Consider the following 20,161-nt stretch of genomic DNA (forward strand, 5'->3'; position numbering starts at 1 on the left):
CCACTCATCCTGTCTCTCTCCTCCTTATTCACTCTCTCTCTTCTCGTCACTCAACCTGAAGCAGCAATTCACCACCGTTACTAGCAATTCACCATCGTTACAATTAAGGAGTGCTTCTTATTTTTGCTACTTCACCAAGTTTGTAAATCTTACTAGTGTTTAAGAAAAAAATTGTTTCTTGGATTTTTTATTAGTTTTGAGGCCAATTGCACTAAGTAATAATTTTGGAATAAATAAAAATTTACATTAAATGATGAAACACAAAAAAATAAAAAAAAAATAAAGCACAAAATGCTGAAGCCTGGCAAATTATGCTGGGAATTTTTTTTTTAATGCGGTTAAATGTATTTGTAATGGGCAGTTGAAATGCCCGTTCAACTTTATTTGTAACGGACATTTCAACTACCCGTTACAAGTAACCCATTATTTGTAACGGACATTTCACCTGCCCGTTACAAATAACAACAGACATTTCACCTGCCCGTTACAAATAACCTATTATTTGTAGCGGACATTGTCCGTTACAAATAACATAGTCTATCCGTAACGGCTGAATACGTAACGCCCGTTGCCTGTTACGGATGGGTTGTTTTTGCCCGTTACGGATAGCTATTTTTCCACTAATGCATTTGTTTTTAGACATTGAATTTGTATTACATTATTTAGGTAAATATATACTCTGTATCGTATTATTTCGATAAAAACTATTTACATGTTGTCAATTATAAAAGAATGTGTAACTAGTTCATATATATATATATATATATATATATATATATATATATATAAAGCCTTTGTAAAATTTAAATTTATTTTCTCGATATTTAAAATTGATTTTTGATTCTTTTCACAACCTACTGACATGCATTGTTGGTTTATCTTGTTTTGAGATTTTTTTTTTTTATTTGATAAATGTTTGATTAAACCAAAAAAATAAAAAAAATAAAAAAATAAAAAAGATAAAAAATAATTATAGTTTCAACTTATTGATTCGGGATTTTACATGTGTCGGAACCCACTTTACTAATTATTAAGCTACTACATGTTTCAAATATTGAAGTTTTTAAACAATTAATTTGTCAAATTATGTACTCATAATGTTCATTTATCCCCCTATTTTGAAAGCCACTGCTATGTGTAAGTAGTTAGCATAACTTTTTGATATTTAATTTGATAGAGGTCTTAGATTTTTTTTTAATTTTTTTTTTTTTTTTGCATGGCTAACATTTGATTTAATAAAAATTATAAACTTTAAACTTAAAATTTCCAAATTTTTCAATATTGGATCTAATTTGTTTGAGAAAACATAGGGTACATAAATTCCAATATATATATGAAGATAACATTCCTTGAATGTTTATCTTTTTAACCAAAAAAATAAAGTTTCCTATTGGGTCAACTGTTGAAATATCCTTTCCTTCCTTTCTTTCAAAAGAAAAAAAAATGTTGAATTTTTTTTTTTTTTGGGTTTTTTTTGTTTTTTTTGGTTTTTTTTGTTTTTTTTTTTTTTTTTGTTGTTGTTGAAAACATAGGAATGAAAAAAAAAATCGTTGAAATAATAAAAACAAAACGTTGAAATATATACAGACAATTTTCAAATGGCTACAATGAAATTGTGGTCATTGTAACTAAGCGAATCTTAGCCCTCCAATTTATAAAATTCATCCTATCCATCCATTTAGTTGACTTAAAACATAATAAAAAGTCAATTTCTAAATACAAAAATCCATATAGATCATTTAATCAAAATTTAAGTACATCGTATCCAAAAAAATTACAATTAAATATAAGATTTCAAATTAAAAAAACTTATCAGAAAAAGATTTCAACTTTTTTTTAATACTGTAAAATTTGATCTCATGATAAAACCTATGATATTTATCTTATTGGATGGTTTTTAATTTTTTTCCAAATAAATGGTTTTTAATTCTTTTCCAAATAAAGGATCTTGTAATAATGTAGAGGCTAGAGTATTACTACTACTATACCGAGTATATCTATTGTTGACAAACTAAAATCAAATGTTGGTTTTTAATGGATATTTGAGAATCCTTTGAACTTAGAAATTGATGGTATAGACGTTAGTGGCAAAGTTCAGTTTTTAGAAACCGATCATAAAACTTTTTTTTATTATTTTAATCAATCTAGTTTTTTTTTTTTTATTAAATATTTAAGTCAAGTGGATGGATGGACAAGATTAGTCATTAAAAATAGAGGGTTAAGATTAAAACTAATTACAATAGCTATAATTTTATTGTATTCATTGAATAGTCTTCCAATATATACATAATATTTATAAAAAAAAAAATAAACCTTTGAAATATATATATATATATATATATCTTGATTAAAAAAAAAACCGTTGAAATATATACTACCTCTGTTTCACTTTTTTTGCAACTTTGAAGGGTGCACAGACTCCTAGACAAAATTTGTTTGTGAGTGAAAGATAGAGAGAGAAAAACAGAATGCATGTGATGAGGAGAGAGATAGAGAGAAATGACAACCTAGAAAGGAAATAAAACATTAGTTGCAAATAATGTGTAATATCTATTTTTCGCAAAAGTTGCAAAAAAATATGAAACGGAGATAGTATATAATTCTAGAGCTGTCAAAAGCTGACCTAACCCGAAATACCGACCCTAACCCGACCCTAACCCTAACCCGTCTGAACCCGAAAAAAATGGTGACCCGAACCCTACCTAACCCGACCTGAAACCAACCCTAGACCCGAGTTGACCCGAGTATTTGAGACCCGAACCCGACCATGAACCGACCTAGAGAGGACCCGACCCGAATGTGACCCGTAAATTATTGACCTGAACCGAACCCGACTCGAACCCGAGAATGACCCAAACCCGATTTAACCCGTCAAAACCCGAATTCAACCCAACCTGTTACTAACCCGACCCGAGTTCAACCCGACCCGTTCCTAACCCGACTCGATTTTAAACCCGACCCGAAATAAACCCGACTTGTTATTGACCCGACCCAAATTCAACCCGACTTGTTATTGACCCGACCCGAATTTAAACTCGACCTATTACTAACCCGAATTTTAGGATTTAGGAATTTTTAGGATAAAAAGAGTACTCCGTATTGACTATTGAGTTTCAGGCTTTTTTTCAATTTATTAACATGGATTCCAATTATAAAACAAAAGTGGCCTTTCTCATCTTACTTGACTTATCTCTTACATAATCCTCGTCAAAGAAAAACTGAACTGGATAGCAGCAAAAAAAAAAAAAAAAAAAAAAAATTAAACAAAAAAATAAAAAATACACGGGACCCAGACAATAGCAAGTTTTTCTCATCTTACTTGACTTATCTTTTTTTTTTTATTATTATTTTTTTTAAGGGAATTCAAATTTTTGACTTGAACCACACCCGAGACCGACTTGGAAATGACCCGACGTGATTATAACCTGCAAATTATTGACTTGCCAATTTGAACTCGAGAATGACCAGATAAGTTTAAATGACCCAACTTGATTGTAACTCGCAAATTATTAACTAAACCCGACTTGAACCCAAGAATGACCCGACTTGGAAATGACCCGATTATAACCCGCAAGTTTTTGACTTGAACCGAACCCGACCCGAACCCGAGAATGACCCGACTTGATTATGACCCGCAAATTATTGACTTGAACCGACCCCGACTCAAACCCGATAATGACCCGACCTGATTATAACCCGAAAATAATTGACTTGAACCGAACCCGACTCGAACCCGAACATGACCCTAACTCATTTAAACCCGTAAACACCCGAATTTAACCCGACTTGTTTTTCACCCGACCCGAATGTAACCCGACCTTTTATTGACCCGACCTAAACCCGACCCGAACCCGAAAAGATGTATGACCCGACGTGACCCGACTCAAGCATGACCCAACCCAAACCCGACCCACATAGGTCTTGACATTAACCCATATTGACCCGACCCGAGATGACCCGACCCACACACACCCGACTCAAACCCGACCCATTTACCCGAATTGACAGCTCTATATAATTCTGATAAAAATCTACATTTATATTTTTAAATTAAAAAAAAAACGATCTCTCTTAAAATAACAATCCATCTACTACTTTGGTTTAAAATACTTGGATCTTTAATGAACAAATCAAAACATGGATGAAGATAATAAAATATCTATGCCACTGGAACCAAGTGAAAAGACTCTTGACTATTTTTTGATGAGAATACGTGGGATTCTTATAAAATGCCTCTTAAGGATTTTGATGAAACGGACATGAAATCATTGGAGTTTCATTCTCTGGAAGCATGTGAAGAATTTTATTCAATCTATGCAAAAATCTAGGGTTTTGGCATTAGAAAAGGAGTCCATGATGTAGTACTGTTGATGGACATCCAACTTCTTGTCTATTTGTATGTGAAGCCCAAGGTTGTCGTGATGTCAAATGAGATAATTTAGAGAGAAGAAAGAAATTTCCGAAGAAAATAACACAATTTAATTGTGAAGCAAAAATGCAAGTCAAGTTAATTAGAGGTGAGAAAATTTGCAAAGTATATCAATTCATTGGAGAACATTTACACCCTCTAGTGCATCCAAAACATGTGCCATATATTAGGTATGATTGATTAAAAAAAAAATTGTATTGTATATTGTGTCATGTATATTATATGGAGTTAAGCATAAGAGAAGGACTTCTCTTTTTTATTTTTTCTTTGAGGACCTCCCACTTTTTTTTTCACCTTTGAGTACTTGTGGTTAACTTTCTGACAATTTAACTCAACTTTAACTCAACGGAGCAAAAAATAAATAAATAACTTAGGTCCTTACTTAATTTATGTCAACATTATTTGTTCAATTCTTTTTTTTTTTTTTTGAATAGGTTTTATCAATTCTTTATACATCACGAAATGCAAACATATATCATAATTCATTCATTATCATGCATAAATGTTAGTTCCTCAATCAGAAGTATTTCTTTCTCAATCTCTTAGGCAGTTGCTCCACCGACGGATAATTGAATTTTTTTTCCCTAATTTTTTGGTTGATCGGTTTTTTATGGTGTATTATTTGATAAGGTTGATGATAGTTTTGTTTTTTATGGGTTGGATTTGATTGTTTTTGGGTTTATGTGGTTTCAGATTTAATGAAAGTTGTATTTTACTACCTCCGTTTCTTATTATTTGTAATAAAGGGTTATTATTATTTAAGGTAAAAATACCCTAGACACGTGGACAAATCAGAAAGGGACACGTGTCAAGCCTAGACAGGTCCACATGGGCAACTCACCAGCTGACACGTGCCAACCTCAAATATCAGCTAGAATTGCGGCCTTCAAGGCCCGATTCTCGAGAAAGCCGCAAAACGGCGCAGCCCACCAAATCTAGGTCAGAGTGACCTAAGAGAGGGCACTTTTTCCAATAACCCTATAAATAGGGAGATATCTCCCACTTTGGAGGACATTCAATGATTTATTACACTACCCTACATCCTCTCATCAAAGAAAACAACTGATCTCGGAATGCGAGAAGATCTCACTCTATTTTTCCGCACTTTTTGTATTCTCCAACACGTTCTAACTCGATCGTCGGAGGCGGAGCTCCAACCACCCGGAGTCTTCGTTATTTTGCAGGTACAGGCGTCACCCGACCAGTTTTCGAGCTGTAACTCTCCCGAGGGACAAAAACACCCAAAACATTTGGCGCCGTCTATGGGGAGAGTACCTCAAAGATGGTTCAAGAGTCTGTACCACCGCTAGACCCCAGTCGTCCAACGGTTGATGCGGAGGTCTTTACAAACCAGGAAGACGACCACGATGTAGACTTTGAAACGTATGTGGCCTCTGACGGGTCACTCATTGCTAAACACATCAGTTCCAGGGATAAGCTGGAGCGAGTAAACAATGAAGCTGGTACCAGCAAGTCTGTTGGACCACCGCCTGGTAATACCCAGGCGGCAGGATGTCAGGACCCAGTAACCCGAGACGAACTCATAAAATTCATGACAAGTTTCAAGGGTGAAATCAAGGACCTGATCGAAAAAAGGACAGCTGGCTCTAGCAGGGGTCAGTCGGCCAAAAGATCTCCTCAAGCTGCGAGGAGGAAATCAGTCAGAGACAGGCAGCCTACTCCACATCCGAAGGAGAACACTACGCCTGCCCTTGATTAGACTAAGATCCTTCTGCCCCAGATGGGCACAAGGAAGGTCATCCATGCAGTTAAGCCAGATGGCATCAAGAAAACCTTCACCGATGCTCGACATATCATCGAGCGAAATCGGAATCAGCAGCTGTTCGAGTCAGCTTCTACGTCGAGCTTTCCAGACAGCTTCAAGAATACATCCGCGAGGAATACTTAATCCTTACATGAGAGTCATACAGGCGGCAAGTCCGTCCATTCTGGCCCTTACATGATTAGGAATGCCCCGTATATGCCTCAGATGGCATATGGGCTATACACCCCTTATTTCATGCAGCCGGCCCTCTTTAGAGGACAGGCGGCACTCAATGTCCAACCTTTGGACTGGCAGCTCCATCTGCTCAAACTTGGTGAACAAACTTCTGCGTTCACCAAGGAGATAACCGAGGCGACATAGCCGGCCAAGGTTAAGAATGTGTTGGTTGGTGCTTATGATGGTACCTCCAACCCCGAGAACCACCTCATGGCCTACTCCAACCTTATGCACATGTAGGGGTTGGAGGATGCTATGTGGTGCAGATGTTTTTCGGCTACCTTAAAGGGCATAGCCCAACAATGGTTTGGCAACTTGCCAGCCGAATGTATAGATAGCTTCAAGAGGCTTGCGTTCTTGTTTGCTTTTAACTTCTCGATGAACATCCCTGCCAAGAAAACAAGTCTTGATTTGAGCACTATTCGGCAGGGGGAGAGAGAAGGGCTCCGCTCTTACGTCAGGCGGTTCAATATGGTGAGAATCCAGATTCAGGACTCTCTGACGAAATTGCCTATACAGACTTCTTTAAGGGTCTAAAGGACGGGTCAACTTTCAAGTTTGGCCTTGTCAAAAAGAGGGTATTCACCCTTCAAGAGGCGTTGATAAAGGCAGAGAGCTTCATACAAGCAACAGACCTCTACACGTCTACTAATCAGTCAGACTCCAAGAAGTCTGGCAAACAAAAGGATAGCCAGTCTGCTCAGCCAGCTCCCAAGTATGATCAGAGCAAAAAGAGAAAAGAAGTATGGGCGGTTGAAGATTCTGATCAGTCGTCCCAGAAGAAAAACAAGGAATTCAAACCGTACGCCCCAAAGTACGAGTTTAATAAAGACTGCTACTCCATCCTCATAGAGATACGGGACCGGGTGACTATTGAGAAGCTCGCGGCCATGAAAGGTTCCGCCAAGAATCGGAACAAGAATAAATACTATAAGTTCCATGAGGACATTGGCCATGACACCAATGATTGCTTTAGCCTCTAGCGGTTGTTAGACCATCTGGCTGATCAAGGGGAGTTAAAGTCATACATCCTCAAGTTTAAGGCCACCTCGAAGATGAACAAGGGGCAGTCGTCCAAAAAGATCCCCCAGCCTACTAGTAGTTCGGACACCGACAAGGATCCGGTCTACACAATAGCAGGTGATTTCGCCAGTGGTGGCCCGACCATTCAGGGTACAAAGGATCATCTGAAGAAGATGATCCACTCAGTTGATGATGGACAGGCGTCCACCAGTGGTACATTCCCAGACGTCCTCATCACCGAGAAGGATTGAGGCAAAGTTCGTCGACCGCATGATGACCCGGTCGTCATTGAATCTAAGGTCACCAACCACCTGGTTGGTCGGATCCTTATTGACACTGGTAGCTCCTCTAACCTCAACAGCTACAAGTGTTTGTCCAAGTTGAGCTATAAGTTGGAAAACCTGCGCGACGTCTCCTATCCACTTGTTGGCTTTGGGGGAGGGGTCGTGCACCCAGTCGGACAAATTGATCTACTCATCCGGTTGGGGAAGAAGGGAAAAGGGCGACATATGATCGTTCGGTGTTTGAAGGTTAAAGAGTTGACCGCCTATACATCATTCTGGGCCGACACACTTTGAATGACTAGAAGGCCGTCATCATCCCAGCTCTCATGCTGCTCAAGTATGAAAAGGATGATGGCTCTATAAGCTCCCTCAACGGGGATCAGAAGACGGCAAGGGAGTGTTACCTCTAAGACGTCAAACCAACGGCTGCTGCAGCCGGTCAACCGAAGGAGCCAATAGATCTTGACGATGTCAAGGACTCTGACTCAGCCCCACCAGCAGCCGGGAAGAAAAGAAAAGCTGATCAGCTGGTGGAGGTGAAGAAAGAGAAGAAATAGCAATCACTGACCAGGGAACGGTCAGATGAACTCCGTCCCCAGCCGGCTGGTGAGTACATTGATATTCCTCAGGACGACATCCGTCCAGAGCGAACTGTTAAGGTGGGGACGACTGCTTTTGAAAGGTAGGGTGCAGACTTGCACCTCCTACTGAAAGAATTCAAAGACATCTTTGCCTCTGAAGTGGAAGAGATGCCAGGTATCATCCCGGAACTTGTTGTCCACAAACTCGCCGTGGATCCTAAAAAGAAGCCTATCCGGTAAAAGAAACGAAATCACGGCGAGGAAAGAAGTCAAGCGGCAGCCGCTGAGGTCAAAAAACTGTTAGACGCTGGGTTCATTCGGCCATGTAACTTCCCTGATTGGGTTGCGAATGTGGTGCTTGTAAAGAAGCCGAATGGTACTTGGCGCATGTGTGTAGATTACACTGAATTGAACAAGGCATGTCCAAAGGACAGTTACCCACTTCCAAAGATCGATAGCTTGGTCGACTCTACAGCCGGGCATGCCTTGATGAGTTTTATGGATGCCTACTCAGGCTTACACCAGATACCCCTATGGAAAAAAAGATCAAGAGAAGACGGCCTTCGTCACTAATCAGGGGTTATTCTGTTATACGGTTATGTCATTTGGCTTGAAGAATGCGCCGGCTGCTTTCCAACGGATGATTAATACAGTCTTCATTAATCAGATTAGGAGGAATGTAGAGGCGTAGATTGATGACATGATAGTCAAATCCAAACTACAAACAGATCACCTTGTTGATCTCCGAAAAACCTTCACCACACTCAGGCGGCATAAGGTCAGGTTAAATCCCAAAAAGTGTGTTTTTGGTGTTGAGTCTGGCAAGTTTCTCGGATTCCTGATTGATCAAAGGGGGATAGAGGCTAACTCCGAAAAAATACAGGCGGTAATTGACATGAAGTCACCTTGCACTGTCAAGGAAGTTCAGAAGCTCACTGGTTGCCTGGCTGCGTTGGGGAAATTCCTCAGCCGGTCCGGCGACAAATGCCTTTACTTCTTCCAAGAAATCAGGAAGAAGGCTAGATTTGAATGGGGAGATGATAATGATGCGGCATTTCAAAAATTGAAAGAACATTTACACTCCTTGCCAAGGCTTGTTAGCCCTCTGCCCAAGGAGACGCTTTACATGTATTTAGCCGTCTCACATCATTCCCTCAGTGCCGTTCTCCTTGCTGAGAGAGACGGCATTCAGCTCCCGGTCTATTTCATTATCCATGTTATCAGAAATGCTGAAATACGGTACCCCATGGTTGAAAATTTTGGCCTTGCACTTTACATGGCTGTCAAGAAGTTGAAACCTTACTTCTTGGCACATCCGGTTGTGAACTACACAGATTAACCTCTCGAGCGGCCAATTACAACCTTGGAGTCATCTGGTAGAATGCTCAAATGGGCTATCGAAATGCAAAGTTTTGAAATCACCTACGAACCAAGAAAGGCAGTGAAGGGTTAGGCGTTTGCCGACTTTATTGTCGAAATGACAAGGCCGGTTGCCCCGGACGACCTTGATCAGGTTTGGAAATTGTATTTAGACAGGAGCACTACTATGAACGGCTGTGGTGCAGGCGTAATCTATCAGTCTCCTAAAGGGGACAAATATGAGTATGCACTACAGTTCAAGTTCCAAGCCTCAAACAATAAGGCAGAATATGAAGCCCTGCTAGTCAGCATCCGCATGTGCAAGGCGGCAGGGGCAACAAAAATTGACGCCTATTACGACTCTCAATTGGTCGTTAGCCAATACCATGGTGACTATGAAGCCACCCATCCGGCAATGATCAAATACCTTTAAGCGGTCAAACTTGAAGCTGGGACACTTGAAGAGTTTAATCTAAGTCAAGTTCTTAGGTCTGAAAACAATCAGGCGGATGCTCTGTTGAAGCTGGCATCCTCTGCCTCCTGTGATACGCCTCGATCAGTCTTCTAGGAAGTTATGAAAAAACAGAGTATATCTGATGAATAACCCATTGGAGTACTTGACCGAAGCTCTACCTGGATGGATTGCATCCGGGTGTATTTGACAGACAGTACGCTTCCTGATTCACACTAGGAGGCAGCCGTATTAAAGAAATGTGCTGCAAACTTCGAGATGAGAAACGGAGAGCTCTTTAAGGCGGGTTTCCTAAAACCTTTGTCAAAGTGTGTTACCCAAGAAAAGGGGAAAGAAGTACTCGAAGAGTTGCACTCGGGATATTGCACCTCTCACATAGGCGATAGATCCCTGGCTGTCAGGACCAGGCAGCAAGGTTACCTCTAGCCTACTCTTGAGTCAGACGCCATGAAAATGGTCAAAAAGTGTGACAAGTGCCAAAAATTTGGCAAGCTCATCCATCAGCAAGCAACCAACTTGACAGCAATCCACAGCCTAGTCCCATTTGCTAAGTGGAGCATGGACATTTTAAGTCCATATACGCCTGCACTAGGCGAAAAGCGCTATATTCTGGTGGATGTGGAGTATTTCACCAAGTGGGTTAAGGCAAAGGCGGTCAAGGGCATCAAGACAAAGGATGGCATCTCTTTCATTTGGAAGAACATTAACACCCGGTATAGGGTACCTATGTCTATGGTGTTCGTTAATGGCCCTCAGTTTGAGACGCCTCAACTCAAGACTTGGCTGGGAGATTAAGGGATCTCACATTGTTTTGCATCAGTCGGCCAACCCCAAGCAAACGGCCAAGTCAAAGCCTTCAACAAGCTCATCTCAGACGGCATCAAGAAGAAAATTGAAAGAACCGGTGGTTTATGGGCTGAAGAGCTAATTCATGTCCTATGGGCCATCCGGACAACTGAAAAAAAAAAGGGCGACTGGTGAAACCCCATTTCTTATGGTATACGGTGCTGAAACCGTCTTGCCCATTGAGCATTATGAGCCGACTCTACGAGTCATGCTATACGATGAACAGGTAAATTGGGAGGCTATGCGACTAGCATTGGACTCGCTCCCAGAGAGCAGGGGCAATGCCGCCTTGCGTCATGAGATCTACCGTCGGAGAATGACCCGTACCCACAACAAACGAGTACACAAACGGCACTTGAAAGTTGGGGACTTTTTGTTACGAAAAATGGAGGCAATCGGTAAGGCCAATGAGCATGGAAAACTAAATCCTAATTGGGAAGGCCCTTACCGGATCTATGAAGAAGTAAGAGATGGCACCTACCGCCTGGGAACTCCAGACGGCAGGCGGCTACCTAGAACTTGGAATGTAGATAACTTGAAAAAGTACTACTTCTGAGATTTGTAAACTTTTGTAAATGAAAAGCTTATCAATGAAAAAGTTGCTTTTTATTTCCAAACCTGTCTATACATGCGCAGTGTTAGATTACCGCTTGTTCAAAGCACAGATGGTCGGCTGACAATGATTAGAATTAAACTAAGTTAATAACTTAGTGGCTAAATTAATGTTCGAAAAACGAGGCCAATGGCCAGATGATACATATTTTATAAATTCGTCTGCTCCAACATGAGTAAGGCGTCCAGCGACACCCATCCGGGTGGAATCGTCGCAGAGAGTATCTCCCATCCGGGTAACAAAGTGCTCTACCAACACATACAAACGGCAAAGATTGAACGACCTAATTGGTCAACTCATAACTGTCTGACCAGGATAATCTAAAGAATAACCGTCTACGAAAGCCGAATGCGTAAGGACATCAGCCGGTGATCGGCCGAATCTCTAACTTAGATTTTTTCTCGAGGTTGTACAAGTCCACCCAATGGGGCAGACAGACAGGGTACAATTGGATTGCAGGTACCCTAGACGGTGGGAGAGGTGGTTCATTAAAAACCACTTGAGCCATCTGGGGGCCATTTGTCAAGTGGCTATTTTCCTCTTGCCTTATGAAAGGATGTTGAGTATAATTGGATTGCAAATACCCCAGGCAAAAGAGAAGAAGTGTAACTGCTTCTCCGCCTGGGTTGACGGCTACCAGCTTGAATGTTTGGACGGCTGTGTACTTGGTTTGGGGCAATCACTATTGTGATTGATTGACTTAGGAACATCTCATACTCTCTAAAGTATCAAAATTTCGTAAGCCAATCAATCAGAGAAGAACCGAAACCAACCACACAGCCGCCCAGGGGTAAGTGCAGCCGGTTTATTGAATGCCACATGCTATTAAAGAGTTAGGCAAAAAATGGCAAAAATTCAAGTATATATGTATGCAAAAATTGAAACAAAGAATAACACCGACTCACTCAGCATATTTTCATTAATTCAAATCGTCCAAAAGGCAGAGAGATATTGTTAAGCCGAATTGAAATCCGGAGAAAAGTAAGAAAACAAGAAAAAAATTTGAGTAAACCTGACTCCTTAGTCGGTAAAGTACAAGCATACACGGCTCACAGGCCGGAGAAAAGCATAAATTGGCGTACTACGCTGAAAACTAAGCCTGCTGAGGAGGAGGCACTGGCTTAGACTGACAGGCGGAAGGTCGGCTGCGTCTTGCTCTTGAGGCTCCTCTTCCTCATCTTCGCCCTCCGAGACAATCTTGATGCCTTGCTCGGCGACCTATTCTTTGAAAGAGGGAGAAGCTGGCAGATTCAGCTGCTGATTATCATAGATCTCAGAGGCGTACTGATACCTTAAGTTGAAGTACTCAAAGTCATTATTAGGGTCAATGAGTTGCCAAGCAAGCTTCATACGCTCCTCAACATCCTTCTTGTTATCAGCTACCAGCCGGTCTTGCTCCTTCTTGAGCTCAGCACTGTGCACCGTCTGCAGGTTGGCCATATCCACTTGGAGCTGCTTGACGTCTGCCCTCAGCTTAGTATTCTCTATATCAACCGCTTCCAGGGCCTTGAGGTCAGACTTCGCATTTTTAAGCTCAAGGTCCAAGGTGTTAATTTTGTTGTTGGCCGTCTCCACTGCAGTCGTAAGTTGAGTCACCAGCTCCTCCTGTTGCATCTTCATGGTTTTAGTCTCAGATACACCCATGATAGAGCGATATTCAGCAGAGTTCAAAGCAGACGCCGCCCGATTTTTTGCGTCTCTTACCTCATCTGACTTCCTCCTAAAAGGGGCCTTTAGGCCATCCACTCTTAACATCGCCTGAAAAAGCACAGACGGGAAAAAGGAGTTAGAAATTTTTTTTGTAAAGTTAGACGCAAATAAAAAGTGTACTAATTACCTCGGCCAGCAGGGCAAGAATCTGGTCAAAGTTGACCTGCTCCAGCCCAGGGTCCCGGTCTTTATCAGACCGGGTGAGAGTCCTCAACATCCGCTTGACATACTGTTGTATGTCTGGCCATTTCTGGGATGTATCTGCACCAGAAGAAGGATTTTGTGAGGAAGCATCATAGGCGGCACCAATATCATGCTGGCTGCCTAGTGAATGTCCAAATTGAGAAGTCTGGGATTTCACGCGCACTAAGTAGTCATACGGCCATGGGAGTTAAGGATTAATCATACCTTGGGCTCTATACTGAAGGTTCCCAAGACCCTCAGCCGCTGCGAAACCGGACGCCCGGCTCTTTGTTGACGATTTCAGCACTTTCACTAAGAGTCTTCAACGCAGTCGGGCTTTTACCCGCAGTTGTTGGCCTCTGCTCAGATGTCGTCTGGGTAGTCTGAGTTTTTGCTGCCTTGGCAGGGGTCTTTTTGGGGTCATCCGATCGATTCCGTTTGAGAAATTTGGTAATCGACCGGGGCACAACTTTGTTCTCACCCTGAAACGGGACAGCCGGCCTAAATTATTTCAGCAGACATAAAATAGAAATCTTACCACCTAATAGGTCAAGCGGAGCTTACTCCACTCCCCTTGGCCGCCTGAGCCTTCTTCTGTTCCAGAAGTTCCTTCCGGACAAGGGCAGTAGGTTTAGCAGACGTCTTATTGGGATCCAACATTTTCAAAGCAACAGCTGCAAAAAGGAAAGTCAACCAGTTAGAAAAATGACCACAAGTAATAAAAAGCAAACACATAAAAACTCCGGCTGAGGGGTTACGTACATCTCTCAAGCATAGTACTAAGACCACAGGCGGAGAGAAACGCCTCGTCCTAGAGCCACTCCGGATGGGGTATCTAGAATTATGGGACAATTCTTTCACTTCCATCATCAAGCGGCATTGTAGTCATTTTGAAGAGGTCCGGCTCCATTATTTCATTCCAAGCCGTTTCTGGGATATGCGGCCGGGCACAATTCCTTCCCAGCAAAGCTAGGTCCTTATTATACCGGCGGAGGAACCGGTTGTGTCTGAGTGTTGGAGAAGAGACTAAGTAAAACTTCCCCTTCCAGTCACTCCATTTGGACACCTTGTCAAGTGTCATCATTTATTCTGGGAGTGTGGTTAGGGTATACCACGCTCCAAAACCGCCTGGGGCACGGCTCATATAATGCATATGAGCAAACGCCTCAAAACTAGGCGTCACATTTTAAAACTCGCAGGCGGCAATATAGCTCAGAATGTTCACCCACGAGTTTGGAGTGAGCTACCAGACGCCAAGCTTATACCCCCTCAAAATTGCTCTAATCCTTCTATGGAGGGGAAAACGTAAGCCGGCGGTAAATGCCGCCTCGTAGCAGCCAAAGTAATTATCAACATTATCTATATCGTCGTCCTAGGCGACCGTCTCCTCTTTAGGTGGCACTTCAATTACCCATCCGTTCCCTACCGGATGCTTGTCTTGGAACGCTTTGAAGCTACCCTTCAACATCTCAATGTCCTTAATTAGGAGACATACCCGTCTGGGTAGGGTCTGAAATTGACGGCCCATTTTTTGGTGGCTGATACTCAGAAGCAATTTCCTCCTAATCAGAGCAAGAAGCTTCTGAGCCGGATCTGTCAACAGCATCTTCGCCATCTGACTCGTTATTCTAATCTTGAGCCGAGGCGGATCCTTCGCCGTCTGACTCCTCCAAGAATCCATCACTTGGAGTTGCGGGGGCACGCGGAGGAGACCTTACTTCCTCATCCGAGTCATCCTCATCCGTCTCACTATAATCTCCGTCTGGGGTTACTTTATCAGCAGGCACTTCCATAGCACGCCTCCTTCTTGGCTTGGTAACCGTCTGCTTTGTTCTAACCATTGTGTCCTGCATAGACACAGAGACGGAGGGATTCGGGGATGAACAAAGCAGGTCCAAGCATCCAGAGATGGCACCCCCAGTCCTAGACTCAGCCATACCAGGAGACCGGCTGACTACTGTCCTAGGCTGTGCCGTGTGTGCTGATGGGGAATCCATTTATTGAAAAGAATAAAATTGCAAACGGAAAAATCTTGAAAGAGCTAAGAAGGGGAGAGACGATTACCTCTGTTTAAAATCCTGGAAACTCTGAAAGCTGCCCCAAACGGTGACCAGTTGTGTTCACTTAAAGAGCAGACGGAAAACTTGAAAAATCAGCAACAGGCGAGGGCAGAGTCTCTCTCTCGCTAGAAATCTCTCTTTCTCTCTCTAAAAAGTAAAATAAGTCAAACAAGTGAGGGAAAAAGGGGGGGTAAATTCCTATTTATAGAGGGGTAAAACGGGGGCATCCCCGTCGCACCCTAGAAGGTGAACAGATTTTTTACTGTTCGCCCCACTCACAGAAAGACGCGTGTCACAGGTGCCACGTGGCCGGCCACGTCACCCTTATGAGGGGCAAATGTTTAGGGTAAAAATACCCTAAACACGTGGACAAATCAAAAAAGGACACGTGTCAAGCTTGGACAGGTCCACATGGGTCACTCACCAGTTGACACGTGCCAACCTCAGATATCAGCTAGAATTGCGGCCTTCAAGGCCTAATTCCCAAGAAAGCCGCAAAACGGCGCAGCCCACCAAATCTAGGTCAGAGTGACCTAAGAGAGGGCACTTTCTCCAATGACCCTATAAATAGGGAGATATCTCCCATTTTGGAGGACATTAAATGATTTATTACACTATCCTACATTCTCTCATCAGAGAAAACACCTGATCTCGGAATCCGAGAAGATCTCACTCTATTTTTCCTTACCTTTTTGTATTCTTCAACATGTTCTAACTTGATCGTCGAAGGCGAAGCTCCAACCACCCGGAGTCTCCGTGATTTTGCAAGTACTGGCGTCACCCGACCAGTCTTCAAGCTGTAACTCTCCCGAAGGACAAAAACACCCAAAACAATTATGTTTGATATATGTATAAATAATTCATTTTTTGTAAATAATAAGAAACTGAAGTAATATTTTTTTTATTTTTTTTCTCATTTTATTTTTGGACAAAGAGAGTTGATGAAAGTTTGGTAATTTGTGACATCTGTTTCAGGTTAGTACTGGATTTTGATTTGATGAATCTAGTTCAAAGTTGATTAAATTAAATGATATGGCGTTTATTATTAAATTGGTAAATTAATAGAAATGGTTGCAATGGAGGAAGAGGAATTGTTCACACTTAAACTACTTAATTAAAAGTGAAAATAAAAACATAAAAAAATGAGAGGTCCTTAAAGGTTAAAAAAATGGAATGTTAGTTCCTAGAGTTTTGTTAACTTACTTATTAATGATGTCAGAACTTTATGCTTAACTCACATTGAGTTAACTTAACTCCATTTTGCCCGGAAATCAAAACTTAGGTCCTCAAAGGTGAAAAAAATGTGGAAGATCCTTAAAGGTGAAAAAATCGAAAAGTAAAGTCCTTCCATTATACTTAACTCATATTATATGTATAGATTCATAAATGAATATAGGTGTTCAACTTAATATTTGTATTATAGGAGTTCAAATTTAGTATGGATAGTTTTAAAATTTCATCATTGTACTTGAAAATAAAAAATAATTCAAGTTATGAAATTGAGATATGTAGTACTTCCTTCAATTAACTTGAATTTGATATTAACGTAATCAAAGATTTATGAGATATGGAGAAAGTATGTTTATAACAAAGGCAATTTTGGATGCACTAAATTAATTAAATTTAAGTTGTCTTACATTTAAGGAAAAATCAAAATGTACTACCCTTCAATTTTAATATATTATGCAGGTCTCATAGAAAAATAAAAGATGCTGATAGAATAGTACGTAATTACTCAAATGTACAATTTTGAAATCAATCAAAGCAGTATATTGAGACATATGGTTAATCAAGTAGGAGGACATGAAGCACTAACTTTCTTGAAGCAGGACTTGTATAATTTGCTGTTGAAAGAACTAGACAACAAGAAGTTGAAGGTGGGGATGCAAAAGCTGTGTTAGCATACTTGATGGGTAAAAAGGCGTACAATCCTAATTTTTTTTATTTCTTACACTCGTAACACATCTAATAATTTGGAAAAGTTATTTTGGTGTGATGAAGCGTCTAGGGTGGATTATAAAACCTATGGACATGTTCTAGCTTTTGATACAACATATAAATGTAATGTCTACAATAAGCCATTTGTAGTACTTGTGGGTGTTAATAATAATCGGAGAACAGTGATATTTGGTTGTGCACTTATCGTTGATGAGAAGGAAGATACTTATACTTGGGTGTTGGAACAACTACTTCAAGCAGGAGATGGACTAAAACCAAAAACTGTATTAACAGATGGTGATAAAGCCATGACTAATGCTATTAAAGTAGTCCTCTCTAACACTAAACACAGGTTATGCTTATGGCATTTAATGCGAAATGTGAAGTCAAACGGTGGAAAAGAATTTGGCAATTGTTTTATAAGATGTCTTGATAGATACAGAGTGCCGGATGATTTTGAAAAGGCTTGGTACCATAAACTCCAAAATTCAAAGTGGGCGACTCAATTGTGTGAAGACAACGAAAAATGGGTAGAAGCTTATATGCGCGGTTATTTTTTTGCAGGTTATTTCTTCTCCCTTACTTTGGCCATTAGTTGAAGATTATAATTTATCATTAATTCTAGTAGTCTAGAGATGGAATTTTATTTTTTTTGTTAAAAATATCGTGATTATTGATTCTCCCCCACCTCAACCACTGTGATTAATTCCATTGACATTTATTATAGTGATGCCTAGTTAAATCAGGCCCAACTTTCATTTTCGGTTACTAAAATTAGATCTTTTTTTTTAGACAAAGCTACTAAAATTAGATGTTGGAAGTGCTCTTTTCCTCATATATGTTAGGGGTCTGTGTTCTACATAAGATTTTATTGAACTTGTGTTTATAATTAAACCATCTTTTGCTGCCTATTTTTATATAATTAGCTCATAGATATCTAGTCGATCCTTTAAAGATTAATATAGATATTTTCAGGCATGAGGAGCACACAACGTTGTGAATCGATGAATAAAACATTGAAAAAAGTATTAGATAAAAAAATAATGCTTTACATATTCGTTCAACTCTTTGATGCGTCAATCAAAGATATGCGATTTGATAATGGAACTAATGATTTCACAACGCTATATTCAGAACATGTCTTGAAGGGTACACTCTGCAATGTCAGAAAAACATGCTGCATCAATATATACCAAAAAATCTTTTCAAATCTTATGCAAAGAGATGGAGGCCGAAGCAATGTTTGTTGTCGTAGAGGTCGCAGAGAAATCTCCCGAGTCCACAGGTAATCAACAACCCATTTTTTATTGGTTAGATGAAGTTGGTTAAGATTTTAAGCAATACCTTGTGATTCGTCATGATAAATTTGATACTATGTATTATTGTTGCCTAAATTTAATGCTATGCAATGGTTGTTCTTGTAGAGGTCGCATAAGAATCACCCCAGCCCACAAGTGATCAACAACCCATTTTTTACTGGTTAGATGAAGTCGATGCAAAAGACAGGAAATACCTTGTGATTCGCCATGACAAATTTGATATTATGTATTGTTGTTGCCTAAAATTGGAGTCAATAGGATATCCATGTCGACACATGTTTGCAGTGATGAAATATGAAAAAATGAAGCAAATACCAACTGCTTGTATTATAAGAGGTGGACGAAACATACTAAGGATAATTTCATTAAAGGAGAAACAACAACAACAACAACAGAAAATGACGAGTCACAAGAAATGAGTAGGTTTTTATCTTTAAAAGATTTTTTCTCCAAAGTAAATCGATTTGCTTCAAGAAATCAAGAGATGTATGATAAAATGAAGGATCATTATGCAAAGATATTGATTGAATTCCAAAAGGCCGAAGAAGCAACACAAAAAAAGGGTAACCATGATAAGAATACCACTATTGACATTGGTGACCCGGAAGTCGTAGTTAATGTAAAGGGGAAAATGAAGAAATCACAACGCACTTGCAGAATATGTCACAAACCGGGTCACAACAAACGCACTTGCGTAAAAAAAAAGCCCCAAATATATCTCCATCACCCACCCAGGTCAAAAGTTGATAGTAATGATGACTACTCTGATGACTCTTTAAGTGCAAGTAATGACATTGAATCATATAATGTCTCTTCACAACATACTTTAAACAATGTATCTATGTGAACAAGTGATGATTCATAACACACTAGAACTAATTTATCAGCTATTTCAGTGTACATGCCCAAGATATATGTTGAGGAACAAGTACAAGAAGTAATTTTTTACGTATAATTATCTTTCTTTCTCCTTTTTACTAAATTTATACATGGAATTTGATATAGTTTTTAACTATAATTTTTATATATTAAGTTTATATATGTCCATTACTTTTACATTGCAGGATGTACAAGAATATGATTTGGTTGATTTAGAGAACAACCCTCTAAAGTATGATTGGCATCCAACAAAGAACACTTGGTAGAATTTGTTTTTTCTTCTAATTCTTATTTTCGTTACAAACTTGCTACATTGCTTGTTATTTATCTAGCTATTAATTAGTTCTAGAGTTTGTGGCAGAAACTCAGGGATAATTTTGTTATAGTTTTTATTTTCGTTGAAGAACTGATGGAGCTATAGTGACAATCTAGCCAAGCTGACATTTATTTGAGAAATTATTTC

The 20,161-nt window shown here is 40.1% G+C and overlaps 1 protein-coding gene across 1 annotated transcript; it reads left to right on the top strand.

Annotated features, from left to right (window-relative positions):
• The first annotated feature begins 17,343 nt into the window (after positions 1-17,343).
• LOC145580941 (protein FAR-RED ELONGATED HYPOCOTYL 3-like) lies at positions 17,344-18,099 on the top strand. Its single transcript, XM_081638022.1, has 2 exons — positions 17,344-17,458; positions 17,564-18,099. Exons 1-2 carry the CDS (start codon positions 17,344-17,346, stop codon positions 18,097-18,099), a joined length of 651 nt encoding a protein of 216 aa, XP_081494148.1.
• Positions 18,100-20,161: the final 2,062 nt, after the last annotated feature.

This window comes from Chenopodium album, chromosome 15 (assembly GCF_948465745.1).
Source record: "Chenopodium album chromosome 15, dcCheAlbu1.1, whole genome shotgun sequence".
Lineage (NCBI taxonomy): Eukaryota > Viridiplantae > Streptophyta > Magnoliopsida > Caryophyllales > Amaranthaceae > Chenopodium > Chenopodium album.

Excerpts from the sequence above, each read along its gene's own strand:
- LOC145580941 (XM_081638022.1), top strand. The coding sequence starts at position 17,344 with ATGGTTAATCAAGTAGGAGGACATGAAGCACTAACTTTCTTGAAGCAG. Across the intron at positions 17,459-17,563 it reads GGTGGGGATGCAAAAGCTGT|CGTCTAGGGTGGATTATAAA; the intron begins GTTAGCATACTT and ends GGTGTGATGAAG.